Source organism: Protopterus annectens, chromosome 3.part1 (assembly GCF_019279795.1).
Source record: "Protopterus annectens isolate FY-2018-M chromosome 3.part1, PAN1.0, whole genome shotgun sequence".
Classification (NCBI taxonomy): domain Eukaryota; kingdom Metazoa; phylum Chordata; order Ceratodontiformes; family Protopteridae; genus Protopterus; species Protopterus annectens.
This window is the reverse complement of record NC_056732.1, coordinates 1,856,198,103-1,856,219,916: the sequence shown is the minus strand read 5'-3', so window position 1 is coordinate 1,856,219,916 and position 21,814 is coordinate 1,856,198,103. Positions and strand designations below refer to the sequence as shown.

General features: G+C 42.5%; 1 protein-coding gene across 1 annotated transcript in view; it reads left to right on the top strand.

The window, feature by feature from the left end:
* Window positions 1-21,549, top strand: part of LOC122798767 (zinc finger protein 883-like) — a 205,655-nt gene extending 184,106 nt beyond the window's left edge. Inside the window, exon 4 of the mRNA XM_044067878.1 lies at window positions 18,840-21,549. Coding sequence (XP_043923813.1) covers window positions 18,840-20,701 — 1,862 coding nt within the window. The 3' untranslated portion in view covers window positions 20,702-21,549. The remainder of the gene's footprint in view (window positions 1-18,839) is intronic.
* Window positions 21,550-21,814: the final 265 nt, after the last annotated feature.

Sequence of the window (21,814 nt, the reverse complement as noted above, 5' to 3'; positions counted from 1 at the left end):
CTGTGGGTGTGGTGACCAGGTCTGCCATAACATTTGAGTGTAACAATCCTAGCAACTGTTGTGCGAGGGTGTCAGTGCTTGAGTAGTATTCCCAGTCAATGTTTGTGTATTTGAAGTCACACAATATAATGGTGTTTTAGAGACCTTCACATTCCCGGTGTTCCCAGGAATAACGAGCGTTGTTCCCGAGTTTGGGAGTGTGGTCTGTAACAGTCTACAAACTGAAATGCAGTTTGGCCCACTCTCAGTTGCACATGTACATTCCCCAGTGTTCCCAGGAATAATGAGCGTTGTTCCCAAGTTTGGGAGTGTGGTCTGTAAGTGTTGTTCCCGAGTTTGGGAGTGTGGTCTGTAACAGTCTACAAACTGGAATGCAGTTTGGCCCACTCTCAGTTGCACATGTACATTCCCCGATGCTTTGTGCACTGCTACCAACCCGGAGGTGTGTGTATGAATGATGTATATGGATACCCCCTCCCCTATTGTTGTTGTCCAGTCCGAGTCTTGTGTCCGAAAACCATGGTATGAAGTAAAACCTGTTAGTGCTGGTGTGCTTTTGTGAGCCTGAACCAGGGGTCTGTTACTGCACATATATTGACAGATTCCATACTGATGTGAGTCCTGAGTGCATGCATTCTGAGGGTTAGACATCAGTTGTTGAGCAGCATTACTCTCCGTTTCCTTTACCCTGTAACGTCTATGGATGTGGTTTTGTCTTCTGAGCCTCGCTTCAAACAGCCACTATGGGTGTGGCAAGAGCTTAAGCCAGTCTGTGAAAGCCTAGGGGGGGACAGGTGCATGGCGTCCATAGCGAATCTATGTGGCATGCTGAGCATGTAATCCCTGGCTGACAGACACTGGATCCCCTTTGAATGACAACAATATGTTAGGCAACTGTTAAAAGTGATCAGTTTGTCTGTATACTGTGACATACTACTTGGTGAGGGTAAGATGCTACACAAGGTCAGGGTCATACTGGCCTGGGCTAGATGATCAGAGAGCTCCTCTATGTCTCTTGTCATGTAGTCCAGGGAGGAACGTCTGAGGGTTTACACACCAGCATGGTCAATGATGGAGCCATATTTGTACTTGCAGTGGACTGACAAGAGTGCATGTGTCATGTGGCAGATCCTGGCACCCGACACACAGCACAAAGTGACCTTCTCCTTGTTCAGCCTAGTGAGTGGGATGTCAGTGTGACCGACAATTACAGTCACCTAATACAAGTGTATGAGGTGTAGGCCTAAGGGCAGTGACTGTGTGGCACAATGACTATGTGAACTATATGATATGTGTGTATGGTTGTGGGTTAGCAGTTGTTTGTGTGTCTGCTTTGGATGTCTCTGCTGCTTAGGCAGAGTATATTTAGAGGCTCCGAGTATGTCTGTGTGTGTTAATGTATATGGTTTGCTGTTGTCATAGGTCCATGTGAGACTGGATTTGTGGTGTGTGTGGTTACCTTCACCACCTGATAGACTGTGCCAGTCACGGCTTGGGAGAGCTCAGCCTACTGTCTGTCTATACAGTTGCATCTCTCACATATATCTGAGTTTGTTGGTAGGAGGACAGTGTTCTCTGTGTACATAAGGCAGTTGTAACAATGCGTCAAAATTCCAATATGCACCAGCTGGACTGGAGAGTACACACAAAACTGACCTTTGGACATGCCAGGATATAACAATGACATACACTGTTGACTGATCACAAAGGATCAGTAGTGTGTGAAGTGTGTAAAAGAGTATAACAGGGGTTTAGTGGTCAGGTTTGTTGTTGCTTTGGAAAGATAATCTGCGAAGGAGTACAGACAGAAACATTACACCTCCTTCAGCTATGTCAGAAATAGCAATGTACAGTCATATGTGTCCTGAGTCAGGGGCAACTGTACCTGACTGACAATGTCGACATCCTGTCAGACAGGCCCATACATACATACCCACCTCCCAGTGACAAAAGGCCCTATCATCATACCAGGAGATATCACATGTAGAATGTGTAAACTGCTCCTCCCAAAGCCAAATGAATCCCATCACGTGGATAACAATGTTTCCCCATATGTGTCATAAGTGAACAACAGAACAAACAGACTCTGCACCTGAACAGTCTGTTGAGCCTCACACTCTCTACAGGAACTTACACTGTTGAATGTGTTACAGCAACATGTGGCACACCCCACAAGTGTTGGTGCACAACAGACAATGGGAACTATAGTCCTATAAGCCTATGAAGTCCGAACTTCTAGTCCATGGAGTCCATCATGATTGCAGTCAGGAACAGAGCTATTGCAATCCGACAAACAAACAACCCAAATGCCTGTGGTATGTTAATGAGCAGATCATGTTCCCCAAACCTGCTAGATTTCTTGCAAGGCAGCCACCCAGGACATACATCACTGAAAGGAACAACACAGGTCCCACATAGACTTTGCATAGCCCTTTACCAACATCACAGACACATGTTGTATCCACAAAACCAACAATCTGTGCATAAATATGTATTGTCATATGAAGGAATGGTAATTTGTCCACAGATAGATCACACAAGCTATGAATTGTGGATTCCTGTTCAAGATGTTCACACCTGCTGACCCACAAGGTTCATTCCTGGGATTGCATAACACTAAGTGCACACACATTACCATGTCCAGTCTGATGATGTCAGCATCCTGCAAATATAGCATGAGAATAGAAACCACACATTAAAGCATATAGTGTGTCATGTTTATGTGTATCTCATTAGTATCCTAACATAGTTAGGTAGGGGTTTGAATCCTGCAATTGCTGTGTGTGTGGGGGGGGTGTATGTGTGTGTGTGATCCCCTTTGGGAGGAGTGCCCTTTTTGTAGACTTTCACAACACATTAAAAGAGGTGAAAACCTCTTTGCCAAGTGCGATGGTGTCAGTATCCCACAAATACAGCAGTGGAGATTAAAACACCCAGTAAAGCATATAGTGCGTCATGTTAATGCGTATCTCCCTAGTGTCATAACATAGTTAGGTAGGGGTTTGAATCCTGCAAATGCTGAGTGTGAATGTGTGTGAGATTCCCTTTGAGAGGAGTGGCCTTTTTGGAGACTGTGGAAACACATTAGGAGAGGTGAATAGCTCTTTGCCAAGTGTGATAATGTCAGCATCCCACAAATACAGCTTTGGAAATGAATATTCCCAGTAAAGCATATAGCGCGTCATGTTAATGCGTATCTTCCTTAGTGTCATAACATAGTTAGGTAGGGGTTTGAATCCTGTGAATGTGTGTGTGTGAAATTCCCTTTGAGAGGAGTGGCCTTTTTGGAGACTGTGGAAACACATTAGGAGAGGTGAATAGCTCTTTGCCAAGTGTGATGATCAGCATCCCACAAATACAGCTTTGGAAATGAATACTCTCAGTAAAGCATATAGTGCGTCGTGTTAATATGTATCTCCCTAGTGTCATAACATAGTTAGGTAGGGGTTTGAAACCTGCAAATGCTGAGTGTGGGAGTGTAAGTGTGTGTGTCTAATCCTATGAGAGGAGTGGCCTTTTTTGAGACTGTGAAAACACATTGAAAGAGGTGAATACCCCTTTGGCCGGTTTGATGATGTCAGTATCCCACAAATACAGCAATGGAAATGAAAACTCCCAGTAAAGCATATGGCGCATCGTGGTAATGCATATCTGTCTAGTACCATGACATAGGTAGGTAGGGTTTTGAATCCTGCAATTGCTGATTGTGTGTGTGTGACACTGTTGAGCAATGTGTTGTGTGTTTTGCTTCTACTACTGTATGACATATCAGTAAAACAACAGTATGTGCATTGCACACTGCAGGTATCTGTGTGGCAAATACACATATGTACATGTGACCTAAATTGGTAACTGTGTGGACAAGACATATATGTACATGTGACCTCATTCACGTCATAGGTGTGAAGCCTGCTGTCAACACATCTACATCTGTTACCATTGACAGTTTTTGCTGCTGCTTCTTGGACCGTAGCTCACATATGTATGTATGTGACAAGTCCAGCCACTGTAGTGAGCTGTGCCCTAGGTCATCTGTGTCACACACACACATGACAGTTGTTATAGAATAGTGTGAGTGTGGGTGTATGCCTGTGGCATATGACAGACATGCCCAAATACAACACAGTCTGTCAATAATGGCCATTCATGGTAGGTATACAACAACTCCGTGTATATGCATACAGACACCTTATTGCTTATGTGATACACTGAGGGACATCAGCATAGCTTTGGGAATGTGGATATCAAAGGACAGATGAAATCACATGTGGTTGTCTGTACACATCGGTACCCCTGCTACATGTTGTGTGCTACTACCAATGTGGTACAATCAGGATACTATGTGTAGAAAATGTGGATGACTATGCTATTGTTGGATCATAGCTTCACAACATGGGTTTGTCAACAGGTATGTGTCTGTATGATACCCTTGTGGAGGATAGGTGTCTAATCCGGGGAATGCTTTGTAGGCCACTGTATGCATCACCAGATGTGGATGTACATATCCCTAGTGTGTCTGCTTGTACCTAGGACAGACACATGCCAAACAGGAGTGGTCACGGGAATGTGTGGTGGTCATTACCACTGGTAACTGGTATAGTACAATACCGGAAAGATTCTAATGCTACTATGTATCCTACAGCTGTGTGTCAGTTGTCAAGACATCATGTAACGATTGGTTAAAATCAGGCTGTTGAGGTTATGTACACTACCAGAATGCTAACCAATAACCGATATCAACAGTATCACCCACAGCATTGTGTCATACCATGTCATATACACATGTGTACCCAAGTTGTGATATATGTGTAGTGACATGCATATTGGACACCAATAGGAAATGTGAAGTATTAACACTGTGTAGTACAGGGCATGTCACCCTTCACATGTGCTCACCATGCACATACATGCAAACAGTGTACCTCCACCATGTTCACAAATGTACACCTTGGAATATGTACAGCACACATCACAGACATTACATCCACTCAATGACACATGCTGCCAGTACCATACACATCAGCCAACTGGCACATGTGTCGACAATCCATGTTTGGAATTAACACTGGTGTAAACAATATGATGCTGTGATGCATCATGCCTGCTCAGATACACCTACAAGGATATCATTACCCATTACTGTTCACAACATGCTAACAATGCTACACTGCTAGTAGGTCACCCTGTGCATCAGCACCATGTTATCCTGTTCCTGCATCAATGTCACAGATGACAGGAGGTGGCACAGTTTCATCATATGCACAGGGTGTGTGATTGTTTTCCAGAGCCTGACAATGACCCATCCAATCAACATGTATGTGTGTGTGTGTGTGTATGTGAGTGACAAACAGTACAGTATGGGTCAGTGTTGATGTGATGTGTGTGTGTATGTGTTAGCCCTACATGTTGGTAGTATGTGTGTGTGTCTGCATGCACACTGTACCCCCTTGTGGCTGCCAAATACGGGAGTTTGTGGGACAGCCACAGACTGTACCTGCCAGGCTGTACAGATCACTGTCTCCGGCCACGGACACAGTACCTGTGCCTGTCAGGGGTGACACGGACTGTATCGGGTACTAAGCCAGACTGAGTACTATCGTCAGAGGCAGAGGGATGTTGACTGGACCCATGTCCCTGCTGGGACTGGCCAGAGCCACGTGAACGTGGTCATCTCAGATGGTCTACCGACAGCCCAGCCACAACATTGCTGGGGCTGGTACTGGCACTACGGGAGTGGCTGGCACTTGGGTGTCATCCGCGATGACTGCCAGCTGAGGATGTTGCTGGCATACGTCCACGTCCACATCGCAGCCGTCCTGCACTGTCCTGGCACATGGACATAACATTGCGGAGGACATCTAGTGTCTCCCCCCAATGTCTATCAATGACATCGGTGTAATTGCGGATGGCACTGGCAAGGTCATGGATGCTGTCATTGATCGCGGTGTTATGAGCCTTCTGTGCCCTTAGTCCCTGCCTGGTGTACCATTCCATATGTGCCTGTGCTTGCATCACAGCCCGGAACATACCTGAGGTTGTGAGACCTGTGCGGGCACGCCTGCCAGGGGCTTTACGGCCAGCGATGCTCCCACGAGAACCCCTGGACATATGCCTATGTGGTACCATTCCGTGTGTCTGGGCATGGCTGCTGTGTGGAGTTGCATGTGCCATGGATACCACACTTTCCTGGTCAATGCCTCCCATATGCTGTTCCTCACCTAAGGCCATTGGTGTTGAGGGATGTAATGGCAGTACGTATGTGCACATAGATGGGGTGGAAAGCTGTGTACTGTCGATTGGTGGACCATCGACAGACCCTGTCAAACATGCCTGTGCCACTACACATGTATCATCATGGTCACTATTTGTGGCAGTGACCTCAGGTTCCCTGCTGCACCCATCCAATAATACCTCAGCACCTGTGAGAGGGAGACAGGAAGCACACTTTACCATCTGTACAGGATGTTCGCACACATGCACACATGAACACATGCACACATGAACACATGCACATGTGCACACATGAACACATGCACACATGAACACATGCACACGTGAACACATGCACACATGCACACATGCACACTAATACACTACACATTCAAGTTGACACACACACACCAACAGAAATATGGAACATAGTCGTTAGTGGTTGATGGTGGAGTACAGTATCACAAGCCAAAGAGTCCTCTCACATGTGTCAGCATACAGGATGTGTGTTGCTCGATGGCATGCAGTGCGAGCGTAGAGAGTCCTTGTAGATAACAGTATACATGTTATTGATGCATGTGTGTTGTTCACTGATTGGCCTCACCCTGGTACATAATGTGTACATGGACACAACATTGCACTGCAAGTCTGAAACATTTTCCAATGTCCTGTGGACCATCACTCATAGGTATACAAACCATGTCCAGATGCATACAACTGTCAGGTGTCTAACAATGAATGGTATGTGTAGTACTGCAGGTACTGTAACTGGATGTAGTGTAGTACCATGAGCCATCATCAAGCAGTATCATGTAGTCACTCAAGGCCACTGATGCATGTCACACTGGCAAATAACTTGCTGTACCTGACCTGCACCACTTAGGCTACATTAAACAGTTCACAGATAGTCATTACATGGGCATGTCAGGTGTTCAATAGGGAGCATTGTCTAACATGACTGTGTTGTGTGTTGACGCATGTCACACAACCCCATGATAGGCCCCCACCCTCAGGTATAGTATGTGTGCTGTGTTGATGACATATGGGATACTGGAGTATGACCTTACAGCAGGTGTCTACATACGCCATGTGTATCATATTAACACATACTGCATATGACAAAGTGGTGTATGTTGTGTGCATGTATATTGACTATGCCTATACAATGTCCACTACAGTATACCACACTTGTTTGTGATGCTCTGTGTGTTGCATGTGTATGAGTCAGCTACTCATGTCACTGGGAAGTGCATAGTCACACAGAGAACATGCAGAGCATGCACTATGTGTAGGTGTTTAACATGTGTATATAGCCTACAACTCTCCTATGACATGCACATGTTATATTCTATATTGACTGTAGCCCACTCACCAGCATGGGGCTGCTGTCTTGCTATCCCTCCAGAGGGACCTGCAAGGATATGCGACAGTATGTCAGTGTCAACAACTATGGCATTGCTGCTGTGAGTCTGCAATTATACAGTAGTACATGGAGTGACAGTCACAGGCATACAGATAATGTCCCGAATTATCAGTATTGCATGACACCAGGCTCCACATATTCTGTATACACAGTACACATCTGATTAATGCATATTATAACACTTGGGATAACAGTGGTCTACGGATATGCCATGTTACCTGCACGCTCGTTGTCGCTGTGCTGGGTGACTCCGGCCTCCATGATGATACAGTTTTGTTGTAACGGTTGGCCAGGAGCCATCACGCTGAGGAGCAGCTCTTCCACTCTGGTGAGGGGGGATGTGTAGCAGCACCACCACCTGTGGCAAGCTGTTGTCTGTGGACATCGGAGGCATGCTGCCGGACATGTCGGATTAAATCACTGCAGTGATGGCGTACCTGCTCATAAGTCCGGCTATGCATGCCTACATCATTCACCCGATGGACAACATCCTGCCTCAGTGCAGTGCGACAGTGCTGGTCCTGGCAGTATCTTGAAAACAGAAGATTATAATGTTGGATGAGTGCATCTGTGATAACTTCCTCCTCCTCAGGGGTATAGGATGGCCTTCTGTTGTGTGCCATAACCCTGGAAGACAATTACACAGTAATTGTGAAAAAGCCATGTTGCACACTCAGCATTCTAATGTATAGACATCAGTGAAATGCCATATATAGCAACCTATTGGCTGTCAGTAGATACACACTTTTAATAACACATATGACTGCTAAGACCACAACTGCCTGACAGTGCCTGGCACATTCTATATACCAAACCATGTTCTGCATAGCCACAAAGTGAAACCAGTATGTAGGACTATACAACAGTACATGGCACACTGTATGTGACACAATGCAACACCTAGCCACAGGAAGTGTATATGAAGCTAATGCATACAGACATTTGTCATCCATTTAAATCAATGTACAGTACGGTTATGGTACTAGCAGTACACCACACTACTTATTGATAGCAAACCCCTCAGTAACATATGTGCACATTCACCACTATAGGTGGCTTACTGCTGTACTACACTATACATGTTGCTAGATACGCACCTATATCCTGTGACACACATACCACCAAGGCCATGTTACAGGCATACCCACACACACATCAGACATACCTACAAGACACAAAGGTATGGCAACCCAGATTACAGTTACCTCTGTACCATACATTACTGTGTGTCAGCACATACATAACCTCATGCCTGAGGTATGCGATGTGTGAGGACTACAGGTAACAAACAAAAGTGTGTTACCAAGCCATGTGGATATAAACCATACTGTGCAGTAGAGGCATACAGCTTCAGGTAGTACTACAGTCCATATGTGACTTGTATTCACTAGTGTTAACAATCAATAAGCATACATGTACTGCTTTAGCCTACAAAGGCACACTCCATTCGACACCATGGGACTACGTCACAACGTATGCCATACTGATTTTCCTGCCTGGCAATAGCATACAGACCTTTTGATGGGATTAGAGCTACAACACTACATACCATGGTATACACAGATTCCCACTAGGCTATCACACATATACACATCATTGACACATTCACATACACATTCTCCATCACACACAGTCAACCTCACATAGCATATGTTGCAACAGGTACATGCATGTGTGTATCATGTCCTAGGTGGCTGATAGGCTGTTATCCATAGGGCCTATGGAAGCATAGACATATGGTACCCTGCACTATGACACACATGTAATGTAGGTTCCTGTGCCCCTGTCATGCAGCGCCACAGGGGTGATTATCGGGTTGTGTTTCCTATCTCACATGCAATCATCATGGTTATTGATGGCAACTGCTAATGAGGACCTTCATATGCTGTTGATAGGTGGTTGGTTTGACAGTATGGTATGTGTCTGTGATGATGATGTGCCAGTCAAGCATGTTCTGCTTTTTACATTACAAGGTGTTGGGCAGTAGAGTGTGTATCTTGTCTGGTGTTCCATCTGTTTACATGGAGCACGTCCAACACCTGTGGGTTTGCCATAGCTTTGTATGTTGGGCAGGGGTAGCCTCTGGGTAGGCGGTATGCGATACAGTATACAATTGGTTTGGTAAGACAGTCAGCATAGGGCATCTGTTGGAATTCGGTAATACTCTTTGTGAGGTATGTGTCTGGCATCTACTGTTGCTGTGGATGTCTTCTGAGGTACATACCAACAGGGACATTGTACTCTATGATAGGTGTTATGACTGATGAGTGGAGTGGAACCCTGACCTCTGTTTCCATGGATGACACACATTTACTGACGACATGTGGACTGTACTAGGTTTACATGACTAGTGTGGCACAGTGATCATCATTAGGAACACTACTGTCCACCTGTGTCCCGTAGTCTCTTATCACACCTTCGGTGTTGAGTACACTACCACCTATGTGTTAGTTCATGGGTACAGGGCTTTTAACAACAGGGATGGCAATACATGTACAACATTTAGCTGGGGCGTACATTTCAACATCCACTGGTGTACACATTGATATGCATGTCAGCACATATACAGTCCACCTTTCATGGTGGGAATATCAATTATGCAAAGGTTGAGGGGGATACAGTTATGTAATGATATTGCACTGTCTTATGCAGAATGCATGGAAGGTGTTCTCAGCCCATATATGTTTAGCAGGACCTCATATCTGGAAGACTATATACCTAACAAAGCATTCCCACGGCATTTGAACAACACATGTCATATGCCAGCACTGTATGCAGTCTTGTTTGACACACACTACAACCTACATATATATATATGCACATAACAACCTGCACCAACATATAAATGTCCACCCTTCACAAACAGTTGCAGTATGTCCCTTGCTCTATGCACATGTTCAGATCCTTATAAATCAGACACACATGTATCTCGACATATGTGTGTGCCATACAGATACAAGGTCCACACTGTTGTAAGTCCAGACACCTCACGGATGACCTGTTGGGCCTTGCTACAACATGGACAGTTGTTACATGTGTGCATACAGTAATAGTACAAGGGTATACATAGCTGCAAATGATACATTACTATGCTAGCCTGCTACAGCGGTTGCCAATGCTAAGCTACACATTATGTGACTATCATGCATGTCTTACTCTGTGACATCCAAGTTTATCTAGGTGTTTGCAATACTCCCCCAAACTGCCATTAAACGCAGTACTGTACAGACCATAGATAACATGTTCAGATGTTTGACATGTACTGCTGAGCTACAAATGTCACACTTATGTCCCACTGCACACAGCTACCCAACAATTTCTCCATGGCAATACTTATGCATAGCATCAGTGCATACATACCTACTGCTGCCACATATGCATGTATCAGAGGCTCTACAGTACTAACTATAACCATCTACTACCTGCCGGTAACTACAAACTGTTACATACCTGTATGTCCCTTCCAGGTCCATCTGTGTATGTTTTTTTTTTTTTTTGGTACAGAAACGTACTGTTGTTTTTTTTTTTTTTTTATTTTTTTTTTTTTCCTGCTTGGGGTTGTTCACTATGTGGAACTTGCAATGTAATGATTGCATGTGGGGATAGCAAGTACTATCTGCTTTTATAGGTATCTGCACATGTGCATGTGATGCCGTCTGCACCAATTGTTGCCCAGCATTTGGTAAATGCATACAGCCTGCTGAGTGGTAATTGCAGTACTCACTGTCATAGCAACCCAATGCTTTAAATTGCTAGGGTATGTAGGCATAGCCCTTTCAGATATCCAGAGTGGGGCCCATGCTTGTTTGCTGTGGACACTGTTGTGTAAGTCAGAAGGTTGGCATACGTCTTATAAATGAAGCTAGAGGCGTAGACAGTGATGTACATGTTGTACTCAGACCTGACTGTTGCCACTTCCAATACTGAGCTATCAGTGTAGAGTTTTACTCACCACTACAAATGCTTACACAACATTTATGTGACTATACTGGGAATATTAATGTACTGACTTCTGCAGGTTTATGTTTTTACTGTTGACATTAGCACAGGGTTCGCAGGACAACTGGACAATTCCTGTACTGAGTATGCCTACCTACACACTTGGTAGACCCTAAACGCACAAGTATCTTTTAATTGGGGGGGATGCTTACATACTTAGAGCATTATGCATTAATGTGTGAATATTATCTTACTGGACTTGCAGGATTTGTGTGTACCTGTGGGTTTATCAGGTCAGGTCATCTGTCTGCATGGTTCCCACCTGTGAACCTACCCAGATGGTAGCCAGAGGTTACACTGTCATTCTTTGTCTGTGCAACTCACAGGTGTTTTCAGCACTGTTACAATGGCATTGTTACAGTCAGTTGCTACCAGTACATGGCTACATCCATTGGTATTTCTGTGTTATACTCCTACATAAGGGTATGCTTGGGGAGGTCCTAACAAAGCTATTTGCAGAGTGTGTAACAGTAGTATAGCCTATATGCCTGTGTGTTTGGGCCTCTGCCGGGCCTATGGAACAGTCAGATACATCTTTGCATGGTGTCAGGGATAGGTAGTTGAAAGTGAGATACACCTTACACATAATAGGGGCAGTAGGTGTATACTTCAGTGAAGTAGTGCATATGGATTAGTACTCCTTTCAAGACATACAAGCGGTGTCTACTGTTATTATTGTCAGTATTCATTGTGTAATAGCCCACCTTTCGGACTGACGTCACTACTTTTCTGAGGAATTCTGAGGGACACAGCTAAAATATGTTTCACAATCAGGGACATCCCTGGAAAGTTGACTGAGTTAGGAGGTATGGCCTCTGCCCTACTCAGATATGCCAGTGTTTGTCCTGCTATGATACTGTGTGGGGGTTGTAAAGTGCCTCTGTAACATTATTTTCTGCTTGATTGGCTGCTTCTCACATCACACTCATGTAATGCAATCCTACAACAATTGCTGGTAAAGATCCACAGAACAGGCTTTGTGTTATGGCCTTCCTATTTTTCCTTTGCATTCACTCATTGTAATGCATGATATATTTTTTGCAGCACCAAGTTATTGTATATCTGTTGTGGCTTAGTGGTACTTCATGCAGTCTTATGTGTCCAAGGTCTGGGGTTCGAGACTGACAAAGGTATTTTATTTTGCTGCTGAGCAGAACAAGGGCCCTGACCTAGAGTGACTAAGGCACTTTTAAGCAGTTGTAAGCGGGTTTGCGCGACGCTTATCAATGCTTAGCTAAGTGCACACATGCGCAAACTTGCTTAAACCTGCTTACTACTGCTTAAAAGTACTTATTCCCGCTAACCCCCGCGCTAATTTCTTTGAAAGAAAAGAAAATGGGGAGATAGGAAAGTGGTGAAAAAGGGGTCACAAAGAGGGAAAGACAATAGGTACACAAGTTCGGGATGTGCAGGACGGGTGTAGGGAAGGTCCATAGCTGCCCATTTCTTTAACAGCAACAGCTGTGCATATGTAGCAAATTTGGAGTGAAATTTGAAACCTTCCACCCCTGAGAGAGGGGTGAGGACAACAAAGTTTGTTGTACTGCCAATTATAATTATCAGTTTACATGTCCAGCGGACATGTGTGTGAAATGGGCAGCTATGTATGGGGCTTGATTTTTTTGCAGGTACAGATTGCCCTTTTTTTTTTTTTTTTTTTTTTTCCAAGGGAGAATGGAAAGTGAGGTAGAGGAAGTAAGTATATTTGGGGAGGTAGGTTGGGTAGGTAAACAGACAAGGCAAACAAGCCGCATACAGGGGCAGAGCATGACACATGGGGTGGGTGAACACAATTGAAGGGGACGAATGTTTGGAAATCGCAAGCCCATGAGCCCACAGATGGTAACAGTGGGACTGAGATCCCCACCCATGGGCAGTCACCACTGGACCTTCACAGACCCGAGGGTCACTGTGCTGGGGGCTGCATAGAGGGGCAGGCTCACCCGCGAGTCGCGCTACTCTTCCCTCGAGTTGGCGTAGGGGATCAGCGACTAAACGCTGGATCTCCCTACGCACCACAACCCGGACCCTTCGGAGGGCGACAGGAGGCCCTTCTCCACCCACGCTTGCAGGGGGGGGTGAGCCCCATCACCTGCAGCGCTTCCACCCAAAGGTGGCACAGGACCAACGGAGGAGGGTGGCCCGGGCTGGGCACCAGACCTGCTGGTGCCAGGTGCAACTGCCAGCTGAGGAGGGACAGGTGGGTCCGCTGGGACTGGCCTTCCCATACGTTCTTTGATTAGGTGTGTTTAATTACAACATAAACAACAGCATTCCAAGTTAGTTGTAACAGCATGCAGTAATATTCCCATTAACCCAACACACCAGGGTTACAACAGTTGAACAGCAAGCATAACACATGCATGTGTTGAATGACAGTGGACATTACAACAGCATGCAGGGATGATTGGTGGCAACAGGCCACCAAGATTGTGGTGTTTTAACAGGGGACATGCATCAAAGTAAATGCAGATTTTATATAAGAATAGGACATATGTCCCAACAAATGTTATGAGAGTAGACATACCCATTGAAGTGTGGAATTGCATTGTTTATGCACATGGAGTAGGGTGTAAAAAGGAACCTCCATTAACATCTTATTAGTACTTTAACTGTACACTACATTCCTATTGACTGCAGGTGTATATCCCCTACATGTATTATTACACTAGGCAACATGCATTTGATTGCGTTATGGGTTTGGCTACTTCATTATATACCTGACCTATATCTGACATAGTAACTGTCCAAGATGCAGATGTTACTGCTACATACTTGTATTTTATTTATATTTTAATGTATCTGCACATCTGGATGTGTTCACATGACATTTTCACTTGATTTTCTACACAACCCTACTTTTCAGGTAGCACACTAACATTTCTGGGGAACAACTTGACAGGCTACTCGTGTGCCAGATTTACCTATGCATGTCAGCCATTTAACAACTGTTGAGGACTGTTACATGCTTCACAGCTACTGGCACTTCCTTCATCCACTTTATATGAGACTGCACAACTGTGGGTTGTCAGCACTTAATACAACAGTAATATTTCTTTAATGCAAGGGTACAACAACATTTCTGAGTAACTGACACATACACACTTTAAGTATTATACCTTTCTTATTTACATTAAAACTCTTTTCTACAGGCTCTCTCCTTTATTTGATATTACACGGCGTACAGTAAACCTATTCAGGACATATTATACCTTTACTGATAGGTTACAAGACTGTTTTTCAGGCTCACTCACTTATTTTATATGACAGTGCATGCAGAGATAGTATTCCAGACATATTTTTGCTTTATTCATGGGTTACTACACTCTATTCCTGGCTATCTGACTTATGATATGTAACAGTACATGCAGATGATTTATTCAGGGAATGAATGTTTTATGCTTCACAGCTACTGCCACTTCCTTCATCCACTTCCTATGGGACTGCACAACTGTGGGTTGGCAGCACCTAATACAACAGTACTATTTATTTATTGCAAGGGTACAACAACATTTCAAAGTAAGTGACACAGACACACTCCAAGTTTTATACCTTTATTAATTACATTGAACACTCTTTTCTACAGGCTCTCTCCTTTACTTGATATTACAGTGCATACGTAAGACATATTCAGGACATATTATACCTTTCTTGATAGGTTACAACACTCTTTTTCAGGCCTGCTCACTTATATGTTGTGACAGTACATGCAGAGATAGTATTCCAGACTTATTTTACCTTGATTGGTGGGTTAGTACACTCTATTTCTGGCTCACTGACGTTTGTTATATAACAGTACATGCAGAGGATTTATTCAGGACATTTTATTGCTATATTATTGGGCTAAAACACTTTTGTCATGCTCGCTCACATATATCATGTAACAATACATGCAGAATATTTACTAACCTGCCTGGTGGCGCAGCCTTAGCAGCCTATCTGCATAGGCTTGCTGATTCATAGCACGAGCACCTGCAGCTGTGGAGTAAATGAAGGGATATTGAGACATACCTATCCATTATTTAGACTATATTAGCTTGTCTTACATATTGCATTCCATGGCTACCTACTTAGTAGTGGGGCATCATGCATATGATGGGCCTCCTGGATCCACTGGTTCAGAAAGTCCTGCTTCCATCTCTTCAGGTCTGCATGGTGTTGACGGACCTACTCACCAGTCCGAGGGACGCCTGTGGCACTGGTGAGTTCATGAGCCAACCGGTTCAAAGCCTCTGCCTTATACTCTGTTCCTTGGAACTGGCCCTGCAGGAGTCGAGTCTCATGCCGATGGACTAGGAGTCAAACCATGTATCTTGACTCCTCGGTGCCCCAGCGTTGCACTCAAAAGCGTGTACCCTCTCCAGCACCAGACATTCTAACTGCAGATGAGAGCTACAATCAGTTATGGCGAGTATTCCCGCCTATGCCGCTTAAATATGCCGCATTTCCTGCACTTTTCTGTGATTGGCCGTTTTTGAATATTCTCAGCTGACTGCAGACCTGCTTAGCAATGGTTAATCTAACATTTATTACTATATATATGTTAAGCTGTTGTGGCTTAGTGGTTCAGTACTTTGATTATGGTGCACAGTGTCCTGGGTTCAAACCTTATCATTGCTTTTTATTTTACTTCTGTCCAGACAGGTTAGGGGGCATGGCTGTGTTTAAGCAACTTTGCTCTACGTTGCTCCACATTGCCCGATAGTTGGCATGGCGTCCAGCTCCGCGCAAACCGATTGCGCTGGGTAAAACACTATTTAGCTATGGGCAACTATATTGCACTGGGTAAAGCGCGATTTAGCTATGGGCAACTACATTGTGCTGGGTTAAGCGTTACTTAACTGCGGGCAATTATATGTCAGGTTCCATTATAAATATAGATTTTGTTCACTGATACATACGCCATTTCAATGCTTTTTAGTAAAAGTTTAATCATATAGGTCAGGAATTATTTCATATACTAATTTGGAACATAAAATAGGAAGGGGAGTGGTGGGACTCGAACCGTGAATGCCTCCTGTTTGTGCGAATGCTCTACCACTACGCTATTACTATTTGGCGTAATTTGCATAAATATTCCTTATTATGCTCTTCCATGTCGAGATTGCTAACTGCAGCTAAGCAATGGGCAAACCCGCGCACACACGTGCAAATACGGGCAGCTATATTGGGAATTAGAAAAAAAAATAATCTTTTACTTTTTATAACTGTGCTGGGGGTTTACAATGTCAGGGTGTGTGGTGTTGGATACATGGACATTTGAGCGGACTCGCTGTTGTTTGTTGACATTTTGCATTTCATACACTTGCAGGGGCATAGACCTTTACACTGCTCGGCAGTCGGACACGCCCCCTGCTTGCCTGCACGGTCCGTGTTAGACTTGGGGTTGAGTCAGAGTGCCCTCATGAATATTCATGGCACGCTGACGTCATACCATTCAACTGCAGCCTCCGAGTAAGACTTATTTAGTCTTACACTGAGGATTCATGAATCCTGGGGATATATTTATGAAATTCATTAGCAGTTTCATGGTAAAAGGAAACTATGATGTATGGTATATATATATATATATATATATATATATATATATATATATATATATATGTATATATAAAGTTGAACAGTGAAACAAAGTGCTTAAGAAAAGTACATTACTTATTTATCTAAAGTTACAACACAACTTAGTATTTTAGAGAACTTCCTCACACAAGTCGCAAGCTATGGTGGCAAGTTGCTATGCGACATGTTATCCTTGTTTAACTGATCACCTCTTGCTTTAAAAATAGCTTAACTGACACAATCATATATGAATTCTGAGTAAATGTATTAATAAATGTTAAAAACTCAAAGTGGCATTAAGGAAGAAAGATGTATTTTACTGATATGCTGAATAAAACATATAAAAGTGCTACTTTGAAAATTCTATTCCTCTTTTACTTTTAAGACAAAATTTACACAGCCCAGTATATTTACCTACTTGTTTGTTATTATTTTGTTTATTTTATTGTCTGTTAATATCCTACCTTATTGCAAGCAGTTTAAACACTGGGTAGTACATCTGAATGTCTTTAGCAATGTTTTATGAATAACAAGGCCTACAGTTCATTGCATATTTTGCATTTTTTTAATATGGGTTTGTAGGTGCACATGCACAAGTCATGCAAGAACCTTGAATTCAATATCTTTCCTTTTGCTTGGATTTAATGGTGCTACCATTATTCAAGCAGAACTAGCTACTACTTAAGTGACAAGGAGCTTTTATATAATAAGCTTCCTGCTGATAGTAAACCATGCAATACATTTTTATGTACATTTCTGGGTGTAAAAATCTGTTTACCAGTTTACTGTGTAATTTAATTTAATCCTGACTTGTGCTCAGGATTAACTGTAACCTGTGGAACTTGTTTAAATTGCTTGCTTAATCTCTGTAAATAGTCTTGTTTGTAATATGTAATGCTGTATCTGCTTACCCTTGGAGCTTTTCTCCCCGGGCCTCCGCTGAAAATGGACATGTATCCAGTCGGACTATCCCGGTCAACAAATGTAAAATAAAAATAAATAAAATAAAATTTCCTAGTTCATGAATGATTTATTTTGATTTATTTTGAATCAGAGACATTTTTTATAACAAATGTGCTCCCTTTTAGTAAATTGTTGGGAATTTTGCACATTTAATGACTTTTCTTTACAAATCTGTGGAATGGAGCATGTTAACATGTGAAATTTATACTAATACTGTTTACTGTTACCCTAACTGTAATAAACATAACTTGTTATTGGTCCAGTCAGAGAGTTTATTTTAAATATTTAAAAGTTATGCTGTGATAGATAGGAATCAAACCTATATTTTGTTGGTAACATAGAAATACAAGTATGTCAGACATATGCTTGAAGTTTTTAAACAAAGCTAAAAAATAAACTGATGAACAATTCATACATACATACAACTATTACAAGTATGGGCTTCATGGTGTTAACATGATTAAAAGGAACAGTTAGGCATAGTGAGATGACAGGCATTTGTTTTTGGTGATATACTTGTTACTTAAATTTTATGAAAATGTAGTTCATTATTAACCCGTGTTTATTACAGTTAGAAGTTGAAATAAAGGTGTGTTTGAGGGCACAATAAGTGTCTGTTGTAAAGGTAAAAAAATAGCTTTTCAGCATGATGCTTTATATTCTGACTCTGACTTTTTTTTTTTAGCTGACAGGAATGCAGATTTCACTGAGACTCAAAGTCGGCAGTTATTTTATGGAAAGTACTGTTATTCTGTGTGGGACAAACCTTTGTCAAATGCAGAGTCATTCGCAAGACTTAACCCGATGCAGATTAGAAGGGAATACCGTAACTGGGTAGAAAGTAACAAACAGATTATCAGGAAAAGTGAACTAGAAATGAATCCTGAAATTAACAAACTGGAAAGGCCTTGTAAATGGTTTAATCACAGCAACAGTATTTCGCTTCGCAGTAGCAACTTGCCTGGTTCAGCTACTCGCAGAAGGAAAAGACAAACAAATAGAGAAAAGCTACATAAAAGTGCCATGCTTGATGCAGGGCTTACGTGTAAAAGAAATCTAGCAAAGCATCCGATCATTTATCCTGGGCAGAAAATGTTTAAATGCACTACAAGTGACAAACATTTTCCACAAAAGTCTATCATGGAAAAGCATCATTTGATCAACACAGGACAAAGGCTATATAAATACCCCATGTTTACTAGGACTTTTGCACGTAAGAGACATCTAGTAGTGCATAAGAGAATCCACACTGGACAATCACTCTTTAACTGTAGTACACTTGGCAAAAGTTTTAGACAGGATAACACGAAAAAATATAATTTAGTACAGAGTGAGCATAAACCATTTAAATGTGCTAAATGTAGCAAGGGTTTTGCACGTAAGGGAGGTATGATAAAACATCTGTATATCCATGCTGAGCAGAAACCCTATAAATGTACCACATGTGACAGAGGTTTTACAGATAAAAGATGTTTGGCAGCCCATCAAAGTGTCCACACTGGACAGAAACCCTATCAGTGTGCTACTTGTGGCAAGGGCTTTTCACATAAAAGAAGTCTCGCAATGCACCAGAGTCTTCACACTGGACACAAGCCCTATCAGTGCCCCATGTGTGACAAGAGTTTTGCTGAAAAGAAGAGCTTGACAGTGCATCAGGAAATCCACACCGGTCAGAAACCCTATAAATGTGGCATGTGTGAAAAGAGCTTTAGACAAAAAAATGCTATGATGCGCCATCAGACCATCCATACAGGGCAACAGCAGTACAGGTGTATAACATGTGGCAAGGGTTTTACAGATAAAAGATGTCTGACTGCACATCAGAGTATCCATACTGGACAGAAACCATTTCAGTGTAACATGTGTGACAAGGGCTTCACATATGTTAGGTGCTTAGAGGCACACCAGAGCATCCATACTGGACAAAAACCTTATCAATGTGACACATGTGACAAAGGTTTTACACGTAAGAGAAGCCTGGCAATGCATCAGACTATCCACACTGGACAGAAACCCTTCCAGTGTTCCTTGTGCAACAAGAGTTTCACAGACAAGAAAGGGTTAGCAGTGCATCAAGTTATTCATACCGGGCAGAAACCATATAAATGTGCTTTGTGCGAACAGAGTTTCACACAGAAGGGTAACTTAATAAGTCACCAGTACATCCACACTGGGCAGAAACCCTACAAATGTACCATGTGTGAAAAGAGTTTCAGACAGAAGAGCACAATGGTAAGTCATCAGCGTGTGCATACTGGGTATAAACCATACAAATGTGGCATATGTGACAAGGGTTTTACAGATAAAAGATGTTTGGCAGCCCACCAGAGCATCCATACTGGACAGAAACCATATCAGTGTGCCATGTGTGACAAGGGTTTTATGGATAAGAGAAGCCTGGCAGGACACCAGAGCATCCACACTGGACGCAAACCTTATCAGTGTGCCAAATGTGATAAAGGATTTACACGTAAGAGAAATTTGGCATTACATCAGAGTGTCCACACCGAAGTGGAGGATCCAGATGGAGTGACAAAATCAGATTGAAAGGCTGAGTAACATGCCAGAAACAGAATTTATCCTAAGGACTTGGTGGTATTATCATGTGGGTGACCTTGTTTACAAAATCACACACATATTCCTGTTACTATGTTACAGAAAAATATAAAAATCAAAAATATTTTCCAATGCTGAATGCTCCCCTGCATCAGTGATGAACAGGAGAGACTGTTGTGTCCCTGTGTGAGGCTGTACGTGAATGAGAGAAACGTAAGTAACACGTACCATACAAAACCACAGCGTTAAAATGAATTCTAAAAGGTCATAGTCTGCACAGCTCAAGGGCTGCATGTGTTTCAGTGCTGCTTGCATCCACATGCATTTTCTTCTTGATGCCGAATAAAAAAAAAGCATGTTTCTTCTAGTGTTTAATTTCACAGTGCTTGTCTTGCTGAAAACTGTTTATTTTGCTGAATGAATGTGCCCATTGTTTGTACATGCTGTACACAAATATTTTAGGATAAGTGTGGAAAAATCAAGAAGCATTGATTCAGAGCCAAGGACAGTTTACTAATACAGTTTCGAACAAGTACCTATGCTAAGGCAACCTTCTGGACCTTTATCTGTAACCTGACAGCTTTAACAGTTTATAGTAAGAATGACCATGTATACAAAACATGAGGTTATGATTGCACATGTCATACTGCAGTGGAAAGGTATGCATTTATTGGTAAGTTGGTAATAACACTACATGCACGTCATTTACAAGAATCTGTTAAATATGTACAACTTATCTGAATAGAAAACTGCACTCAGTGCAGTTGTGCCAATAATGCCTGTGAAAGCCGTTTGTTCAGCTTTAGACAACATGTAATAAAGTACAAAGTATACAGACAGATTTTACAAACAGTAATTTCTTTATGAGGCAATGATATAATGTTGCTTTACTACATGACCTAGCTGTCACTACTTCAGATTAATTGGTACCTGTATATGCTCAGCTGGAAATTGAAGTTTTGTTCTGAGAATACGTACAAAACAACAAATGAATGTTAACCTACTAAACTTGCTTATACAGTTTTACATTCTTAAAACATATTTGTTTTGTGTGTTAATTGAACATGTGTATTGTCACAATTTCCAGACAAAATGATGAAAGCT